This window comes from Sphaerodactylus townsendi, linkage group LG14 (genome assembly GCF_021028975.2).
Source record: "Sphaerodactylus townsendi isolate TG3544 linkage group LG14, MPM_Stown_v2.3, whole genome shotgun sequence".
NCBI lineage: Eukaryota > Metazoa > Chordata > Lepidosauria > Squamata > Sphaerodactylidae > Sphaerodactylus > Sphaerodactylus townsendi.
This window is the reverse complement of record NC_059438.1, coordinates 15568637-15587752: the sequence shown is the minus strand read 5'-3', so window position 1 is coordinate 15587752 and position 19116 is coordinate 15568637. Positions and strand designations below refer to the sequence as shown.

The 19116-nt window shown below is 46.7% G+C and overlaps 1 protein-coding gene across 2 annotated transcripts in view; it reads right to left on the bottom strand.

Moving 5' to 3' along the window:
- ZNF423 (zinc finger protein 423) overlaps positions 1-19116 on the bottom strand; it is a 329729-nt gene that overhangs the window by 224679 nt on the left and 85934 nt on the right. For both annotated transcript variants that reach the window (XM_048515303.1, XM_048515304.1), the window contains exon 3: positions 2761-2961. In XM_048515303.1, the coding sequence (XP_048371260.1) occupies positions 2761-2961 (201 nt within the window). The remainder of the gene's footprint in view (positions 1-2760; positions 2962-19116) is intronic.

Below are 19116 nucleotides of genomic sequence, written 5' to 3'. Positions count from 1 at the left end.
AGTCCATCTAGTCCAGCACTCTGCTACTCGCAGTGGCCCACCAGGTGCCTTTGGGAGCTCACATGCAGGAGGTGAAAGCAATGGCCTTCTGCTGCTGCTGCTCCTGAGCACCTGGTCTGCTAAGGCCTTTGCAATCTGAGATCAAGGCGGATCAAGATTGGTAGCCATAGATCGACTTCTCCTCCATAAATCTGTCCAAGCCCCCTTTAAAGCTATCCAGGTTAGTGGCCATCACCACCTCCCGTGGCAGCATATTCCAAACACCAATCACACGTTGCGATTCATGCCCCGTTTTCTCAACTGCAAAGGGTTTCAAAGCGGCTCGCAAACTCTTATCCCTTCCTCTCCCCACAACAGACACCTTGTGAGGTAGGTGGGGCTGAGAGAACTATGACTGGCCCAAGGTCACCCAGCAGGCTTCATGTGGAGGAGCCGGGAAACTGAGGCCCCTTCCGCATATGCAGAATAATGCACTTTCAATCCACTTTCAATGCACTTTGCAGCTGTGCGGAATAGCAAAATCCACTTGCAAACAACTGTGAAAGTGGACTGAAAGCGCATTATTCTGCATGTGTGAAGGGGGTCAAACCCAGTTCACCAGCTAAGAGCCCACCACTGTTAACCACTACACCATGCTGGTTCTTCATTTATCCCTACTTTTCTCCTTAATGGGGATCCAATGGTGCATCTAGACTAACATCACACTCCACTGAGTTACTCCTCCTCCCGAAACTCCACCCCAAATCTCCTGGAATTTCCCAACCAGAGTTGCTGACCTTACCCAGCAAGGAGGACAATTTTCTGCCCAGGACTTCTACTCTGGCTTCAGGCAAAAGGAATGGGGTTAAATGGGGGGGCACCTTTCTTCCTCCTCAGTAAGCACTGGGATATCTAGCTGAACACCAAGAGAAACAGTTTTGGCTTAGTAGCTTCTAGCCCAGGGGTAGGGAACCTGCGGCTCTTCTGCCCTTGCACTGCGGCTCCACGAGCTGAGCTGCCGGCTTCATCCTTGCCCACCCTGCAGGCAGCAGGGCAGGCACACCAATTGCCATGCAGCCGGCTGGGCCGCGCCGCGGGCTTCCCCTCTCGCCGGCCTTGTTGGAGCGGGGTGGGTGCTTTCCCGGCGGCCGGTGAGGCCGAGCCGCTGGCCCCATCCTTGCCCGCCCTGCAGGCAGCAGGGCGGGTGCATCCATGCGCTTCTCAGAATGAGTGGAGTAAAAGGTAAAAAAAACCCAGTATATACAGTGTTATCTTTAGTTTAAATGTCAAAAATTATTTGCGGCTCCAAGTGTTTTCTTTTCCCGTGGAAAACGGGTCCAAATAGCTCTTTGAGTGTTAAAGGTTCCCTACCCCTGTTCTAGCCTTTAAATACCGGCTCCCAGAAAACTCTTGCGAGAATGCCACCTCTCACAAGACAAGGAACTGTGTCTCCACCAGGCAATATGGCTACCATTTATCTTCCAGCCTACACTGCTACCAACCCAAATGCAGTATTTTATTCTGACTGTTGTACAGCCACTGCAAACAGACTAAAAGAAGACCTGGGTTGGAGGGCCACACCTCATACATGTTGTAAATACTTCTAAACATTTCAAATCCTGCGAACAGGATTTGTACCCCATCAACATCACTGGGCAGAGAGAAGAAATAGCCTTCTCTTCCCCAGGCCGATATTCTCGTGTGAACCCACGGAAACAAAACTGTTGTCTTACAGCAATAGAGGCAGCATGTCATTTCGGCCAGTGAGAGAAGCAGGGAGCAACTCTGCCATACTGTCTCCCTTCCAGCCCTTTTATTGACAGTTACAGGTGGAAAAACAAACAGGGCATGCAGGTGGGGGGAAGCACAACACAATGGACGGGGCAAAGAGCACAGGGGGATTTGAGCAGGGGAATTGGCATTTGCACGTGCACACATTGGAGCCAGAGAGTCTGCAATGTCAGCAGTTTTCTTCGAAACCACCTTTGGAAGGAGAGGTCAGTAGCACATGAGAGGCCTTTTTCCAAGCAGTCTATTGCTGTACTCAGGTGCCCCCCCTGGATGTTGGGGGGCCCTTTTCCAAGCAAGGTGCTGTCGTACTCAAGAGCCTCCCGGGCGCTGTGAGACCCCTTTCCAAGCAGAATGGCTGCCGTACTCGGGAGCCTCCCAGGCGCTGTGCCCCCCAACACAAAACAGGGTGTGTGGATCCTCCGCCCACTTCCCGGACATCTTCCCCACAACTTCCATTAGCATTATTTTCATTTCCTAAGGATGGCATCAACGTTCTCAAGCATCTGGAAAACAAACACACACCTTTTTCCAACTACGCTTGCCTTAAAAATAACTGCATGCACCCCAGGGGCTCAAAAACACCTTACATCTATCTGCAACACTTGGATTGCTTATAAGTAATTTCACCAAACAACTGCGGAATTGGGGGAAGAGGCTGGGGAGAAGGAGAGCTGAACGGCGAAACTGCCTAGAAGTTTATTGCTTGTAAAAAGATAAAAATAACACTAAAGGTGCTTTTTTTAAAAAAAAAACCTAATATAATTACTGTCAGAAATGTTAAGTGTGGGGGGAAAAAACCCAAAGTTGCTTTTTATTTTAATGTTATTAAAAAGAAGTGAACAAAGACTACCCATGGCACCACAATAAAATTACATTAACTGTAAAATTACATTATTAATTCTTTAATCTCACTCGAGGCCTCAAGCTGTTGCTATGTCCAATTACCCGGCTAACCACCTGTCAGAATTGTAAAGCGAGTTTTAACATTACCTGCAGGACAGTTGTGGGCCCTGTGATCGGTCAGGTCTGCCAGCGAATCAAAGTCCTGCTGACAGTTATCGCAGGTGTAAATTGACTCGTCCTCCATGTCTTCATCTTCGTCATTTCTCTCTTCCTGGCTCGTAACACTGTTCCTCTCCTCCAAAGCCCGGATCTCCCTCGACTCATTCTCCAGGTCTCGTCCCAGACCTCCTGTCAGAAAGAAAAAGCTCAGAATAAGTTTGGACCACGTACAGTTTTTAATGGAAACAGCATATGTGAAGGCTCTGTTGTTATGACCCCTCTCATAACAAAGAGCCAGCCTGGTGTGGTGGCTAAGAGCAGTGGACTTTAATCTGGAGAACTGGGTTTGATTCCCCACTCCTCCACACGAGCGGCGGACTCCACTCCAACACATGAAGCCTGCTGGGTGACCTTGGGCTAGTCACAGTTCTCTCCAAACTCTCTCAGCCCCACCTGCCCCACGAGGTGTTTGTTACGCGAAGTGGAAGAGATGGGAGCTTGGAAGCCCTTTTGAGTCTCCTTACAGGAGAGAAAGGTAGAGTATAAATCCAAACTCCTCCTCTTCTCACAAAACAATATAGACGGTTGGCTGTTGTGAGTTTTCTAGGCTGTGACACCAAAGCCTGTTCGTTTTTGCTTTGAACGTTTTGCTCCTAATGTTTTGCCAGCTGATTTTGGTCGTGAAAGCCTTTGACGATAAAGAGCGTTGCTTAGGGGTTTTTTTGACATCCTTGGGAAATTCTTATTTACCTTTCCACAAAGCTGCTCTCTATGGAGTCAGACCTTTGACCCACCAAGGTCAGCACTGTCTTCTCAGACGGGCAGGAGCTGCCCAGGATCTTCCGCAAAGGTCTTTCACGTCACCTTCTACCTGATCTGTTCAACTGGAGATTCTGAGCACTTAACTTGTAATCTTCCATGTGCACAGCAGATGTTCAAGCATTGGGTCCCCTCCCAGCCCCAAAACGATGCTGCCTTCTACTGAGTAAGATTACTGGTCTATCAAGTCGATTCTCCAGGGTTCTGAGTAGAGATCTTTCACATCAACCACTACTTGATGCTCTTAACTGGAGATACCAAGGGCTACCTGGGACCTTCTTCATACACAGATGGTGTCCCATGGCTGAACCCTGGTCCCTTCTTGGTTGGGTCCCCTCTTGTCTCCTTTGCCAGCAAGACTCAGCTAAATAGCCCCACCAGAGAAGCCTCTAATGTCATCCCTTACAGACAATACACATTTACATTTTCTCAGATAATGTACAATATACTGAAAATTGACGCTAAGTAGTTAAGGTCTGCTAATAAGAGCTAACATAGCACATTTGGATTCTTCATAGGTTCTTTTGCCCTACCCAGAAAACAGTTTTCATGCAAATGTTAAGTCTCCTAGGAAAAGAGACTTTTGCAGAATTCAAAGGACCTTTAAAAAGTCGTAACAATCATACCCATCTTAATGAGCTTAACAGGGCGAATAATGTCTTGGGTTGATTCGGACAACACTGAGAAATGCAATCATGACCGAAAAATCATGGTGGCAGCCGTTTTGGCCTCATTAGCATCCTGTAACTTCGTTGCAACCCTGTCCACCCTGAAACTCTGACTTATAACTACCCCAGATACCAGAATCTATGGTCGTTTCCCCACTTACCTCGACCACCCTTTGCTGCGCGCTACTCTGTGTGCGTCATTTCTGGCGTGCTCCCGGGCTTCCCCACGACTCTGTGCGGGGTCATCAAAAGGCGCCGTTTTGAGGAGCGCCAGGAATGACGCGCGCTGAGGGGGCACAAGAGTGGCAGCATCGGGGCGGCTGCGTTGTCGCTGCCCCTGTAGTGGGGAGTGCTGCGGGACCCCGTGCTACTTGGGGAGAGTAGCGCGCAGCAGATGGCAAGTGGGGAAACGACCTATGACTAAATGCAGAAGCAGCAACACTGGGCTTCAGCTGCATGGACAGATACTGTCCAGACAATTACAGGCAACACAGTGACATTTTTTAATCAAGGGGGGGACTCCTACTATAATTATATACCCACAGGGGGTAAAACCACCCTGATTTTTTCTCAAACCTCCTTTGCAATTTGCAAGCACCATCTAAATTCACACTAGGACCTTTTCCCCAGTGCTGACTATAACAAGATTGGCCCAGATACAACAGACAAAGATCTTTGTGTGTCTATAAGCAAGCTTGCAAAGTATAGGCTTTTCAGCTGCAACAATCTCCTGCATTAGGAGCCTGCCACAAATCCACAGTTCATTCCAGCATGCCCCGGACCACTAGCACTGGCTCCTCTCCTGCCCATGCCTCTGGCCCACCCCTACCACACCAGCGGCAGCCATGGGAGGACAGGGGTGCTGGCGCTGAATCCGGTGCCACATCCCACTGCTGGGGAGAGCCACCGCATCAGCACACTGGCAGATTCACCCCTCCCCTGGGACAAGTGCCCCAGGGAGGGCAAATCCAGCCCTTGGGACGGGGCTGCAAATCCTGCTTACAATTCACAGGAGCTGCTTTTTGCCCTGTTTTATGTTTAGTGCTTGTGTGTTTTTTGATATATTTAGCTGCTGAAGCTGTCCTTTCATTCAGGACGGCAGATCCCTGTCATCTGCAGCTCAGCTGTAATTCTGGGATAAGTCCAGCCCCTCATAGAGATTCTGAGGGCTAGCTTCTGAGGGCCCTCCTAGCTTCTGAGGGCTAGTCCCAGTACTATGAGACTCAAGGAATTAATCCTCTGCTCTGGAGAAAGTCCACAGTGCTAAACCAGTGCTAAACTGGAGTAAAATTATTTCTACCTGCAAAGAAGAACTTTACCAAAGTAGTTGCTAGAGAGAGAGACAGACAGACAGACAGACAGACAGACAGACAGACAGAGACACAGACAGACAGACAGACAGACAGACAGACAGACAGACAGACAGACAGACAGACAGACAGACAGAGGGGCTTTCCACACTACAGAAGGGAGCTAAGGTCGACTCGGTTCCCTTCAGTGGGGGGCGATTCCAAGCTGTCCCAGCGAGACAGCAGAACTTCTTACTTGGCCCCTGGAACCGAAAGCTAAGTGGGCTGGGATCATCTTTGGTGCTCTGTTTTGCTCCTCGATCATGATTGGAGCTTGTGTTACTACCGGAAACGGGAGAGAGTTCTTTTTTTTTACAGTTTTACAAGTTTACAGTTACATGCCCTCGCCACGACTCTCTCCTGTTGCTTGTGCATGCCACAAAAGCTGCTCCTGCGATTATTGAACAGATGAGGTGCTCGTTTCGATAAGCGCCCAGACTTCGAAGCTTCTCAAGCAGCATCTAATTCTTTTGTTCCAGCAAAAAAGTGCAGTTCATAACTGCGACAGGGATGTCGTAGTTCTGAGGGGGGGGCTGAGACAAAACAACGTTGAGCTCAGTTGCAGTGCGGATACACTGAGGTGAACCTAGATAGAAACCAGTACAACTCTGTCAGTGCGGAAAGCCCCAGAGAGAGAGAGTAAAGTTCTGTCAAGTCACAGGCAACTTCTGATAAATCCTAGCAGGGGCTTTCAAGGCCAACGAGAAGCAAAGGAGGTTTGCCATCTCTTTCCTCTGCAGAGTCTTCCTTGGAGGTTTCTCTTCCAAGTACCGACACTGCTTAGCTTCCGAGATTTGATGATATCAGGCTGTACCATGCCAAATTCCCTCCCCGTTGCCATTTTATCATTCCTTAAAAAGCCGCAGATGATCAATAAAATTGTGCCCATCTCCGAGACTGGAAAAATGATTAGCAAAGACCAAGATGGACAAGTTGGAACAAAACGAAGGTACGCGGTTTACTTGACAAGTTTCAGCACTAGTGGGGTTCAATTAACACCAGGCCCCGAAAACCAGATTTCACAAAATGCGCTGCGTCGTGCAAGCACCATCCACTAATAGAAAAAAAAATTGTACTGTTGCTGGAGAGCAGCCGCAGCGTGCCGTACCCTTTGGGCAGAGATGGAAATATTAATAATCAATAAATAAGCTTTTAGCGTATCATAGGATCTCTCAATGTTTAAATCAACACTGCATTTCCAAAGTCAACAACTGTCACAGTAATACCAACCAATTAGCTACAGCAATCTCCAGCCACTGAAAGACTGTCGGTGGCCCAAGCATTAGGAAAAGAAAGGGGGGGGATCTACTTTTCATACAACCCCTTACAACTGAACTGATGCTTCTTAAAAGAAGCGCCTCCTTTCCTAGGCTGACCAGCCGTCCCGCTTTTGGCAGGACCGTCATGCCTTTAAACAATTTGTCCCGCGTCCCGCAGGTTCTACAAATTGTCCCGATTTTTGGGAGGCTGCTGCACTGCCTTCTGGGGCGCAAGGCAGTACGGCAGCCTCCCGTGCACCCAGCCGCAGGAGCACACGGGCTTCTGGGGCTTGCCGTTTGCCGCTCTGTCACAGGGCGGCAAACAGCAAGCCCCAGAAGCCCGTGCGCAGCCGCTTCCCCGTCCCGGATCACAAAGGTGACCATCTGGTCACCTTATCCTTTCCACATCTTTGAGCTCTTATAGTTTCTTCCTCCTTCGTTTCAGTAAAAAGATGTAAGAGAACAATGCAAGGAACCAGCCCCAAACGGCTCTGAATGGCTATATTTTTAATAGCCAGCCCCATTGAAGACTGTGCCAGCTTTTACCAGTAACTGCACTCCACGCCACACTTTCAATTTTGTCCTATGTACTGGGTACATCTTTAGAGCATTCCCACATTCCAGGCCCAAATCACGAACATTAACGCCGGATTCAATCTCTTTAAAGCTCGCATGTCCCGTAGAGTTGATAGTTAATAAATCAACCCGCCAGTTTTATAAGGCTGAAACCTATAAAAGGAGTCCAAGTATATAAATTTAATTTAAAGAACTGCCATCTAAACCTATCCCGGCTGCTAATGGAAAACTTACGGTCAACCATTTCTGAACCGCACCGTTGACAACTGACCCAATTTGGGCATATTTATTCAAAGGAACTATTTCTATTAGCAATTTCTAAAGCTCTTTTGTCAAGAAGACAATTCAGCAATTCAGAGATAGCTTGTTTATAGTTTTCATTCTGAAGTCGGGCAGCAGTCGGGATGCCACACCTTCTACTCCAGCAGACATCTTGCCCATCAGCCACTGTTTCCTGCCACTGCCCAATTGGGGAACAAGAGCAAACAGGGGAATTAGCATCACCGCAAAACAAGCGGGAACCCGGAAGTGACATCACCATATTGGAACAGAAGTCTAGGATTCCATTAACCCATCTACTGGATTTTTCCCCAAAGGAGTTTGGTGCATTACCCAGGGCTCATCCGCCATTTTATCCTCCAACAACCTTGGGCATTCAGCTGAACGTGTTATCAAAAACTTCCAGCCCCATCCAAATGGCCAAATGTCTGGCCAGGCCACTGAGGTCACGCATGCCCGGCATTCTTAAGGAGGCTAAACACACACACACACACACAAAAAGCCTCCCAGCTGCCAGAAAGATCCACTGGGCTTAATTGACTTACACCACCGAAAAGCCATAAGTTCAAAACCCCAGCTGCCGGCACAACAGGGGCAATTGATGGGTGGAAGCCGAGTAGGGTTGGCTTTTCCTCTGGCCATGTCCCACAGTGGCAGGGGTAGGGACACAGGGATGCATGTAACACTGTGTCCCACTAGCGTGGAGGGCCATGGCAGACACCCACCAGTGGATTCACCCCTCTGCCGAGGCATGTGTCTGAGGGAGGGCAAATCTGGTGGCATGACCCTATGCCGCTCCCAGCAGCGGATTCCCCCCTGCTTTGGATGAGGCCGTAACTTTGTTATCCATGGGCAACAAGCATCTAAACCATTAATCTTAAACACATGGGTCATGATCTCCCCCAGCGGGGCTAGAGCAGAACCATCACATCATGTTTCAGGGGAAAACTAGAATGATGAAACAAGAGTTAACAAAGAGACCTGGTCTAAAGAAACAGACTACACAGACTGGGATTGTTGGTGAATTCAAGTTCAGCGAAGGCTGAAGTCCATTAAGCTGAGCAGTAGCCTTAACTATAAATAACACGTAGAGGAGTTATGACAAAAAAACTCAGTATACAAAATAGGCAGGGACATTCTGCCCTCATGTCACCATGTACCTGGAATGCATATTGTTTTCCCTATATGAAAGTCACATTTATCTTGTAGGAAATTTTTTTTAAATTCCATGGATTGAATAAAATCTCTCTCTTCTCTCTCTCTCTCTCTTCCCCCCCCCCCCAACATGTGGAAAGGGGAAGGGGACCACAACTGTAATATACAAACATAAAAAAATTATTTGGTCCAGCACATAGTTAATGGTGTTGGCTTCCAAAGACTTACAACTTAATAAAATTGATCTCACTGCAGTACTGTAATGAAAAACAGTAGGACAAGGCTATCCTCGAACCACGGAAAATTGTATATTGTTACCTCCTTGTGACCTCCTAGGGCTACAGCCATTCTAACCTCCCCGAGCTGTCATTTGTAGGACTCTGACAGCAGATGGAACAGGAGAGCAAACCAAGAGGAGCCCAGAAGAGCAGAGAGGAAGAACTTTTTGCTGGCGAAATCTGCTACACAATAGTAAAGCAAGCCAACATTTTTCTGGAAGGACTAAATGCAACACAAACTCAGTTCATTTGGAATTGGGATCGGCGTTATCAAGCTCCTGGCCATTTTTGTAAGCCTCTGTATTCAAGTCATAGATGTTTCATACACTGAATCCTCAACCAAACCTGCCCAGGAACAACGTGCTAAATGTTTTAGAAATGCCACAAACATCCACCGAGATGGCAAACCAGTGGTTTGGTCAAGATTTTTCCTTAACCGTTGGTTACCATCTAATCGCCATTTTGTTATATATTTACTAAACCACACAGAATGATGAAGAACTAATGTTATAAGACTCAATTTTGTTTGAATCTTAGCTGTTCCTTCACCAAAACCAGTGTCTTGACCATACTGAAGTATCACGGAAATTGTTTAGAAACGCCCTCAGATATGCCCAGGAACACATGCTTAAATTATAACATGGTAGGACACACTGTAAGAGCATATCAAGTATGGGAAATAAGTTCCTAGGTGTGCACCACGGGTATTCTTTTAATGAATATTTCAAGCAAATTAATTCTGTATTATTGATCAATGGGGCTGTTGATCTGAAGTTTCTTAAGATTGCGACTGTGCGCCATACATATTATTTTTGTGTAGAAGACTGATTGTCTGTATATTACTGTATTACGATAAATTATATTTATTGCTAAGAAAGATATGAGGCAGTTCACTGTGATTCTCTTGTTTAATTACATTCAGATTACTTTATTTAATACTGTCCAGTATGTTGCGGGTATAGTTTTTTTCTGTACTGATCCCTGGTTTGGTCTTATGTTGTAAACAGACATCAGAGCAGGAGCTAGCTGATAGTTAAGGGCTTGTTGCCAAAGAGAATCACCGAATCATCACTCACACCTTTCCAAAACAATCCGTTTCCAACACAACTTGCTGTTCCTGTTCCATTTGTGATACCCTCAGTAATTTTTATTGGCCTTCATTCACTTTTGTCGTATTGATGTGTTTATATGTTTGTACTGAATTATTTGACAGAATATTTTAAGGACAGTTATAATGTTCAAGCATTTTCATGTTCGCCACCTTGGGAGTCTATTTGGATGGAAAGAAGAAGAAGAAGAAGAAGAAGAAGAAGAAGAAGAAGAAGAAGAAGAAGAAGAAGAAGAAGAAGAAGAAGAAGAAGAAGAAGAAGAAGAAGAAGAAGAAGAAGAAGAAGAAGAAGAAGAAGAAGAAGAAGAAGAAGAAGAAGAAGAAGAAGAAGAAGAAGAATTTGGATTTATATCCCCCCCTTTCTCTCCTGTAGGAGACAAGCTCCTTTCCCTTCCCCCCTCACAACAAACACCCTGTGAGGTAGGTGGGGCTGAGAGAGCATAGTGGCTAAGGAAAGGAGGCATACTTTTTAAAATAAATACATACATAGAGCAGATGTTTTCACTACCCAGATCCCATAATTTCCCTGCGTATGAAAGACCCCTCTGAATAGAGTCCCTCTTCCCGCCACCCACCCGCCATGTACCTGTTTGTGCATGCAAAGACGTATTCTTACTTCGGCAACATTCGTGCTTCCAATCCTCTCATAGCCCTTTTTCATTAACAAGTAAGTAGAAACCCTTATTAAACGCTGTTAATTTTTTTGCATTGATCAAACTGCGAGTCATTTTATTTTCCATTAGAGCCGGAATCTCCTATAGGAGTGCTCAGATTAAATTTCTTTATTTTCTCCACCAGTAACATGTCATTTTTAATCAGCTGTTCCTTTCCTTATTGCTTAAGAATTAGGAAGCCGTTTTCTTTTGGATCTTTATTGCTCCTTTTTTTGGTTTCTTTTATGTTCATTATCGGAAGCTTATTAAAAGTTGGGATTCACACACCCATATACAACGCACCCATTCCTCTCTGGCTCTAAACAACTTTAGAATTCGCTTTTCGCCATTTTTTAGGTTTATTTTCATAGGGGGGGGGAGGGAAACCTCGCTTGCAATTACTGCTTCTGCTGTCCCTAAACACTTATGTTACTAAAGTGGTAAATGTCTTCTAAACACAAAGACAGATCTCTGGAAAGTAATTACAGAAGTGCATTCAGGAGCAATAATTCTGTATTAGCTGTCAGCAGTACACATCTCCTGAAAAGCCACTTGTTATGAAGGAATTATGTGCGTGGCAGATGAAAGCAACAGAAAGGTGCAAGGATGTATTAAAAAAACCTCAGCCTCCAACTCCCTCATCAAAGGTCAATTTATGCTTAAATCATAACTCAGAAGTCAAGCCAATTTCTAGCCAAGAGCCTGTTAAGAGTTGTTAATGTAAGGGCAAATCTCAATGCATTTGCATTTTTGATATTCCCTCTTTTTTTAAAAAAAAAAATCCTAAGTAGTAGTTCATTAAAACTAGCATCTTTGAAGGTTCCAGTTTCTATTAACCTCCGAAGAGCAAATCCTGCGGTATGTATTAATGACATTTGATGGATCCTGAAAGCCATGCCTTTACTGCGAACGCCTCACGGTCACATGGCGTCTGAAATTTTAATCCTAAAATAGGTGGTCCCCTGCTCAATTCTCCATTTCTCACTTTACATTTTTTATACGGGTCCATTTAAAATATGTAAACCCCCATTTATTAACCCACATGATTCACAGGCAGCTATGTTCTAAATGCTTTTTAGACAGCCAACGTGATGAAGTGGTTAAGACCAGGTGGATTCTAATCTGGAGAACCGGGTTTGATTCCCCACCCCTCCACCTGAGTGGCAGAGGCTTGTCTGGTCAACCAGATGTGTTTCCGCACTCCTACATTCCTGCTGGGTGACCTTCAGCTAGTCACAGTTCATTCAGAACTCTCTCAGCCCCACCTACCTCACCAGGTGTCTGTTGTGGGGAGAGGGAGGGAAAGGAACTTGTAAGCCACCCTGAGTCTCCTTACAGGAGAGAAAGGTGGGGTATAAATCCAAACTCTTCTTCTTTCTTCTTCTCAGGATGCCAGGGTGATGCCAGCTAGCCACACCTGACCCTTTATGGGTTTAGCCACATGGCTCTTTGCCTTAGCACTTGGCTAGCCTCTGTGGAAACTTCCTCTTCAGCTTCTGGTTTGGGGGGTGGGGGAGGCCTGGAGGAGTGGGAATTGGGGTTAATTTTATGCAGTTTTTATTGTTGTTTTATTCTTAAACCACTCCCTCCTGATCTACCTGTGTGGCGAAGCAACAGCCACGTAAATTGTCCTATGCCACATAGAAGAAAGACAAGACGAGAAGCATTAAACTTTTGCGGCACCGTTACCAATTCCTACAGCCACACTGCAACAGCTGCGTCAGCATCTAAGCCATGTGGCGCAGGTAATGTCGAAGGTCCATCCCAGAGGTGGGATCCAGCAGGTTCTCACAGGTTCCCGAGAGTAGGTTACTAATTATTTGTGTGTGCCGAGAGGAGGTTACTAATTGGTGAGTTTGCCACGTGATTTTTGCCTTAGTTACGCCCCTCCTCTCAGCAGTAGCGCGCAGAACTTGGAGGAGTCTAGCATGCTTGGAAGCCTGCTCCGGCATGCTTGGAAGCCTGCTCCTGCGTGCATTCGTTTCCCGCCCAAGGACCGGCGCAGCGGCTGCGTCCTTGCCACAGCCCCGCCCAGGAATGCCCCGCCCCCGGAATGCCCGGGCCCCGTCATGCCCCGCCCAGCCCCATCGACGCTACGCCACAGTTTGAATCCCACCACCATGGGAACCTGTTACTAAAATTTTTGGATCCCATCACTGTCCTAACCGTTTCATCGATGAAGGCCAAACACCCTTATGTACATGGCGCACGCATGCAAAGAATTGTCCGCCTGGAGTCACAAGGGAAGAAAAGTTGTAACGGCAAAGAAACTCAGAAAGTCTTGATTGCAAAAGGAGGGAAGGGGGAAGGGAGAGAAAGGGAAGCAGTTTCCGTAATTAACTAGAGCCGCGCCAGAATTTTCACCAGTAATGTTTTTATTTGCCCTAACCCAGAGGACGTGTTGAAAAGTTTCCTCACTTTGGCATGAGAGGGGACCTCGGAAAGGGAGAGACCAAGTCCGCTCCAAAGACCGTTTTCCAGACAAATAATAATTGAGTGTCTTCCACGTTAATGAAAAAAAGGGGGGGTGAGAAGTTGGGGCTGTAATTAAGCCTGAGCAGGAGTTCAACGGGTGGAGGGAGAGAATTAAATTTATTCGCATGCCGTTTTGCTGCTGATCTAGCACCAGCTATTTGGGAGGTATTCTAATTAACCCTCATTTAGTTGGCGGGCTCCTCATTTTTCGTCCCCCCCCCTTTCTCGGTCCCTACATACCTCAAGCAAAGGTAAAAAGAAATAATAACTGTACTAGATTAGCCTCCCTTTCCCGCCTCGATATCTATAGGTAAGCTCCTTTACAGGGGACCAGCCCCGGAGTTGGGCCTTTAAATCATTAAAATTTGCATTTAAGCATTTTAAATGCTGACAATTAAGGGGAGAAAAAAACCCACACTTGAGAGCTTGATTCAACAAAGCAACATAATATGCAGGAAGGCCCTGGGAGAGAGGAGATTACATAGAGAAAGGGGCTTCTCTTTCACCTTCTCACTGGCTTTTTCCTGTTGATTTTCGCCCCTTGTTCTCTTTCTTCCCCCCCCCCCCCGCCCCCCACAACCACACACACACAAATACACTTTGGCCTTTTTTTGTTCCCAGGGATGTGTTGCCAGGAAGAACGGTATCTCAGTGGTCTTGAGAAGCAGGCGGAAGAAATCTGCAAAGCCCAGTGGCGAGTACACCAAGACACACACAAAAATAAATCCTGCACGCTAAGGAGAGGGAACGCTGGTGTTCCTCTGTCTCATGATATTCGGTTCCGCCTCACATGCGCCTCAATCTCTGAGCCCAAATTTTTTGCCCTCCAGGAGGACGTTGGATTTCTCTTGGGACTGCAACTAATCTCCAGACTTGACATCCCTTCACATATCTAAACATGGCCATCATGTCACCTCTTAACCTTCTCTTCACCAAACTGAACATTCCCAGCTCCTTAAGTCTCTCCTCGTAGGGCATGGATTCCAGATCTTTAACCATTTTGGTTGCCCTCCTCTGGACCCGTTCCAGCACGTCAATAGAACTGTACACAATATTCCAGGTGTACACAATATGTTCTTATATCATCTATTCAGACTCGGTTTAATTTCTTTTTTTTAAGGAAGGGGCCGCCCGAAGTTCCAAGCTTTGTCGTTTCCTTCTCCCTCATGAACACAATGACAAACCATCCACAACAAACACTACATAAAATCTGACAGGAGTACAAAGTACGAGTCTTTTTCTTGTATGCCTCTTAAAAAAGAAAACAATCCTTCTGTTTGTTCGTTTACTGTCACTTCACAGTCAGATTACATTAGTGCGGCATAAGTATCAATAAATTGAAGGCGCTCAACCTCATCAGTCATAAATTGCTGTCAATGCTTAAAGAAGCTCTGAAGAGAGGCTGCAACTCATCAAAAAAGAAAAAAAAGAGGCCGCTACTTGGGTAATGTTCAGTTTTCTGTACCGTTCAAACTGGAATTTTTTGCTTTGGCGTTAGAAAATCTGTAATTTAAGGGTGGGTGGGGGTCTCGCCAATGGTGGGGGTCTCACCACAAGGGTGTCCTGCCCCCTTAATAGAGACTTAAAGGGACATTGTTTACCAGGTGACAGTACTGGTCTCCACCCCATAAAAAGCTCTATCTGTCCATTTCTACCTATCAAGTCTCCTGTACAAAGGAGAGGACATTTTTCTCCAGGTTATTGGGAACCTGCTGGACAAGGTGCCGATTCAGACTGGGGCCACAACAGAGGAGGAGAAGGGTTTTTCACCTTTCCACACCTGTGCAGTTTCACCAATCAAAACCCAAGAAGGTACAAGAGATGCATATTTATCAGCCGTGAACACAGAGATAACTTTCCTTTTCTGCGTCATTCCCAGGACTGATAACAGCCTGGGAGGCTTTTTAATTAGCAAAACTATGAAGGGAAGGGAGGGTTCAACCCTTTTGGATCCGACCTGCTGGCCCCAGGCTACAACCAATAAAAGAAAGGCTGATAAATTCCAATCACAAACCTTACAGCACCATCCCCATACACTTCTATACACTTTCAGTCTGCACTTCTACTAAAGAGCTCAGGTCAGCTTCTGTGGTTTTCCCATGTCTGGCCCCACAACAAATGTGCAAGATAGGACTGGTTGAAATAAGGGGAAGTGACTGTTGAAAGACCAGGCTAAGACCAAAGAGACCAAGGTTGAAATCCTCCACACTTCCAAACAAACATTTCATCGGCTGCTGTGGGTCTTCTAGGCTGTGGGGCCATTGTCTGGTAGTTTTTCACCATAGCAGGAAGTCTTTCTCCCTCGAAGGAAGATGGAGCCAAACAGCATCATATGATCCAGCTTAACATAAGACCCAACCCAGAGCTTATAGTAACAGCAAGACTCCCACCAAGATCCCTGGTCACCTGGGTATCAGATGTATCTGATAAAGAGAGCGTTGACTCTTGGAAGCTTACAACTCGACAAATTTTCCTGGTCTCTAAGGTGCCACTGAATCTTAATAAGGGCTATTTTTTCTTTTCTATTTTGGCTCAATTTTTCCATTTTTGCACAATTTACCAAGTTAAAAATACAGGAAGTTAGCCCCTTTCCCAAATACCGCCCCCCCCCAAAAAAAATTGCCCCCAAGCCAGGTAAGTGAAGTGAAACTAGGGGACAATATTGCCTTTCACACATTTTTTTCTGTTTTACCAAAATCCCTCCCCAAGGTCTCAATGAATTTGCCATTAAAAGCACCGTCTACATCTGGTTAGGTTTTAAACGTGTAGAATGTATGCACATGTGCATGTTTTATGGTTTCTATTTTATTTATAGATCAATAGGACAACTCCCTTTTTGTTTTGGTCTGCTGGTTGCTCCCTCTCCCAAGGCAGGTATCAATAAGGCAGTTCAGGACTTAAAAACACTTGTAACAGAATATTGTGAAGGGCAGGAACTCCACAATACCCCACAAGATAAAGGGAAATATTTTTTGGGACGGCTGTAACATTGCTCCTCCCATATTGATCTTGCTGAGTGGATCATTTGCACAAATGGGAAAATGCACAAACAAAGGGTCAATTACAACAAAGCAACTAGCCTTTTGACTAGGCTGACCAGACGTCCCGCTTTTGGCGGGACAGTCCCGCCTTCACACAATTTGTCCCGCGTCCCGCGGGTTATTTCCATTGTCCCGATTTTTGGGAGGCTGCCGCACTGCCTTCTGGGGCGCAAGGCAGTGCGGCAGCCTCCCGCACACGCAGCCGCAGGAGCATGGCCTTCTGGGGTGCAGTGGCGTATCTGCCTAGGGACAAGGGGTACCCCTTGTCCCCGGGCGCCACTCTTTTGGTCACGTAGAGGGCGCAAAATTGGCCCCCCATGTGACCAGGAAATCCTGCTGACTCGTTGTTTTCACGTGCCTCAACCCCATCTGAGGCACGCAAAAACCGACAAGGGCAGCAGGACTTCCTGCTGCCCCCAACGCCCTCAACCCTACCCTAGACTCCCCTCTCTCTTCCTTCCCCCCCTGCCGGCTGGGCTCCCAGCCGGCAGTCTGCAGTCTCTTCTGACCTCCCCTCCGGGCAGGCCAGAAGAGACTGCAGTCCCGGCCTCAGAGACCTTCTTTTATAAGCACTGAGGCCGGGGACCTCTTGGGGAGCTTTAGGGGAAGTCCCACCCCCCCTTCCCTACTGTGGGTCATGTGGTGACATGAGTGGGGTCGGGGCCGGGGGGGGGGGGGCCTGGGGGCATCAGGGGTGGAACTAGGGTGGTGGGGGCAGAGCCTGGGGCGGGGCGTCCTGGAGACAATTTGTCTCCGGGCGCCATTTGCCCCTGGTACGCTTCTGCTGGGGTGCTGCCGTTTCCCGCCCTGCGGCCGCCTACCCCGTCCCGGTTCACAAAGGTGACCATCTGGTCACCTTACTTTTGACACGTCGGATAAACTCAAACAAACATTTCTTTGACTTTGAAAGCAAACAGGGGGAAAGCCCCTTTTGGCACATCAGATGTGGGGAAGTGGAAGAAAAAACTGTGTTCCACGTAGACCTTCATGAACTGTTTTTCCATGTAGTCTCCACCCCCACATACCAATTCCATGAACCCCATATTCCATTCTGTGCTCTCAGGGGATCAACGTGGGTGGCAGAGTCCACATGGTAGGACAGATGGCCGTCATGGAAGAACATTATGCACCAATTTATGATTTGATCAAGAACAATGTTTAATCTGTATGGCTGCTGTTAAACAAATCCAGCATGGTTGCTCAAGGTAGTTAGAGCTTATGCTCACGCCGAGAGCAACCCACCGGAGTCTCTTTAAAAACTTCCATGAATTTAATCATTACTTTTTGCATAGAGCAAGAATGTTTGGACAAACAGCAGATCAACATGGTTCACTTCAATTACAGAATTAATATAGAGTGCTAAGTCTTCAAAATGTTGGACATAAAACTGCAGCGTGGGCTTATTTTAACTTGCTTTTTTTGGTTCGGTATTACTGATTTTTTTTTAAAAAAAAAAGCTATTTTCATGGCTACCCCCAAATCCCTGAAACCTAACTCTAAATCACCTGCTATCATTTAATAGTTTAAACTCCTATTCATTCTGAAATCATGACTATAAAAATCCAGAAGAATGCTGGGCCAATGAGGACAATAAAAAGGAGTTTTGATGATCCAAATGTTACACTCTGATGATGCAACGTTTATCTCTCCTCTATGGAGGAGTTCCAGATGTTCTCTATGGCTCACAGATCCATCTGTGGATAAGATTGGCATTTTGGCAAGCTACGCAACCAAGAGAACCCACAAGTCACTTTTTCCACTGCAACCTCTGCATCTATTGGTTCTTTGCAGAGATCCAATGTCCCAGAGATTCTGCAGCTGCAGTGAAGATTTCCTTCAGGTATTCTTGGAGCAGGAGCAGGAGCAGGAGCAGGAGCAGGAAGAAGAAGAAGGGGAGGAGGAGGAGGAGGAGGAGGAGGAGGAGGAGGAGGAAGAAGAAGAAGAAGAAGAGGAAGAGGAAGACAAGAACAGGAGCTTGGATTTACACTCCACATTTTTTTCCTGTATGGAGACTCAAGGTGGCTTACAAGCTCCTTTCCCTTCCTCTCCCCACAACAGACACCTTATAAGGCAGTGTTGGGGCTGAGAGAGTTCCGAAGAACTGTGACCAGCCCAAGGTCACCCAGCAGGAATGTAGGAGTGTGGAAACAGAATTGGTTCACCAGATAAGCCTCTGCCACTCAGGTCCTGGAGTGGGGAATCAAACCCGGTTCTTCGGATTAGAATCCACCTGCTCTTAACCACCACACCATGCTGCCTTTCAGCTGTTTATGCCCATTTCCTGCTAGAACTTCTAAGACTGGAAATAGAAAAATGGAGGGAAATGGGATGGAGGGAAATGGGATGGACACAATGTCACCCCCAGCAAAATAACAGTTTAACCCTAGAGGTTGGGGAAAATCCTAGAGTGTGGCGCCAAACATGATGACATCACTTCCGGGTTCCCCCCCCCCCTCAGAAGTGATGTTGCATTGCCAGCATATCTGTCCCTACCACCCCCAATTCCTCCCAGGATGCTGCCAGCAGGAGCCAGCAAAGCTATGATGCAGAGACTCTGCATGCAATCAGGGCAATCTGCACTGTGAACAGCTTTTAAGTTTCACAGGCTATCCGGGAAGCCAGCACAAGATCTAACCATTTTGACCAGACAGCCATAACGATAGCGGTGTCAGAAATAACTAAAT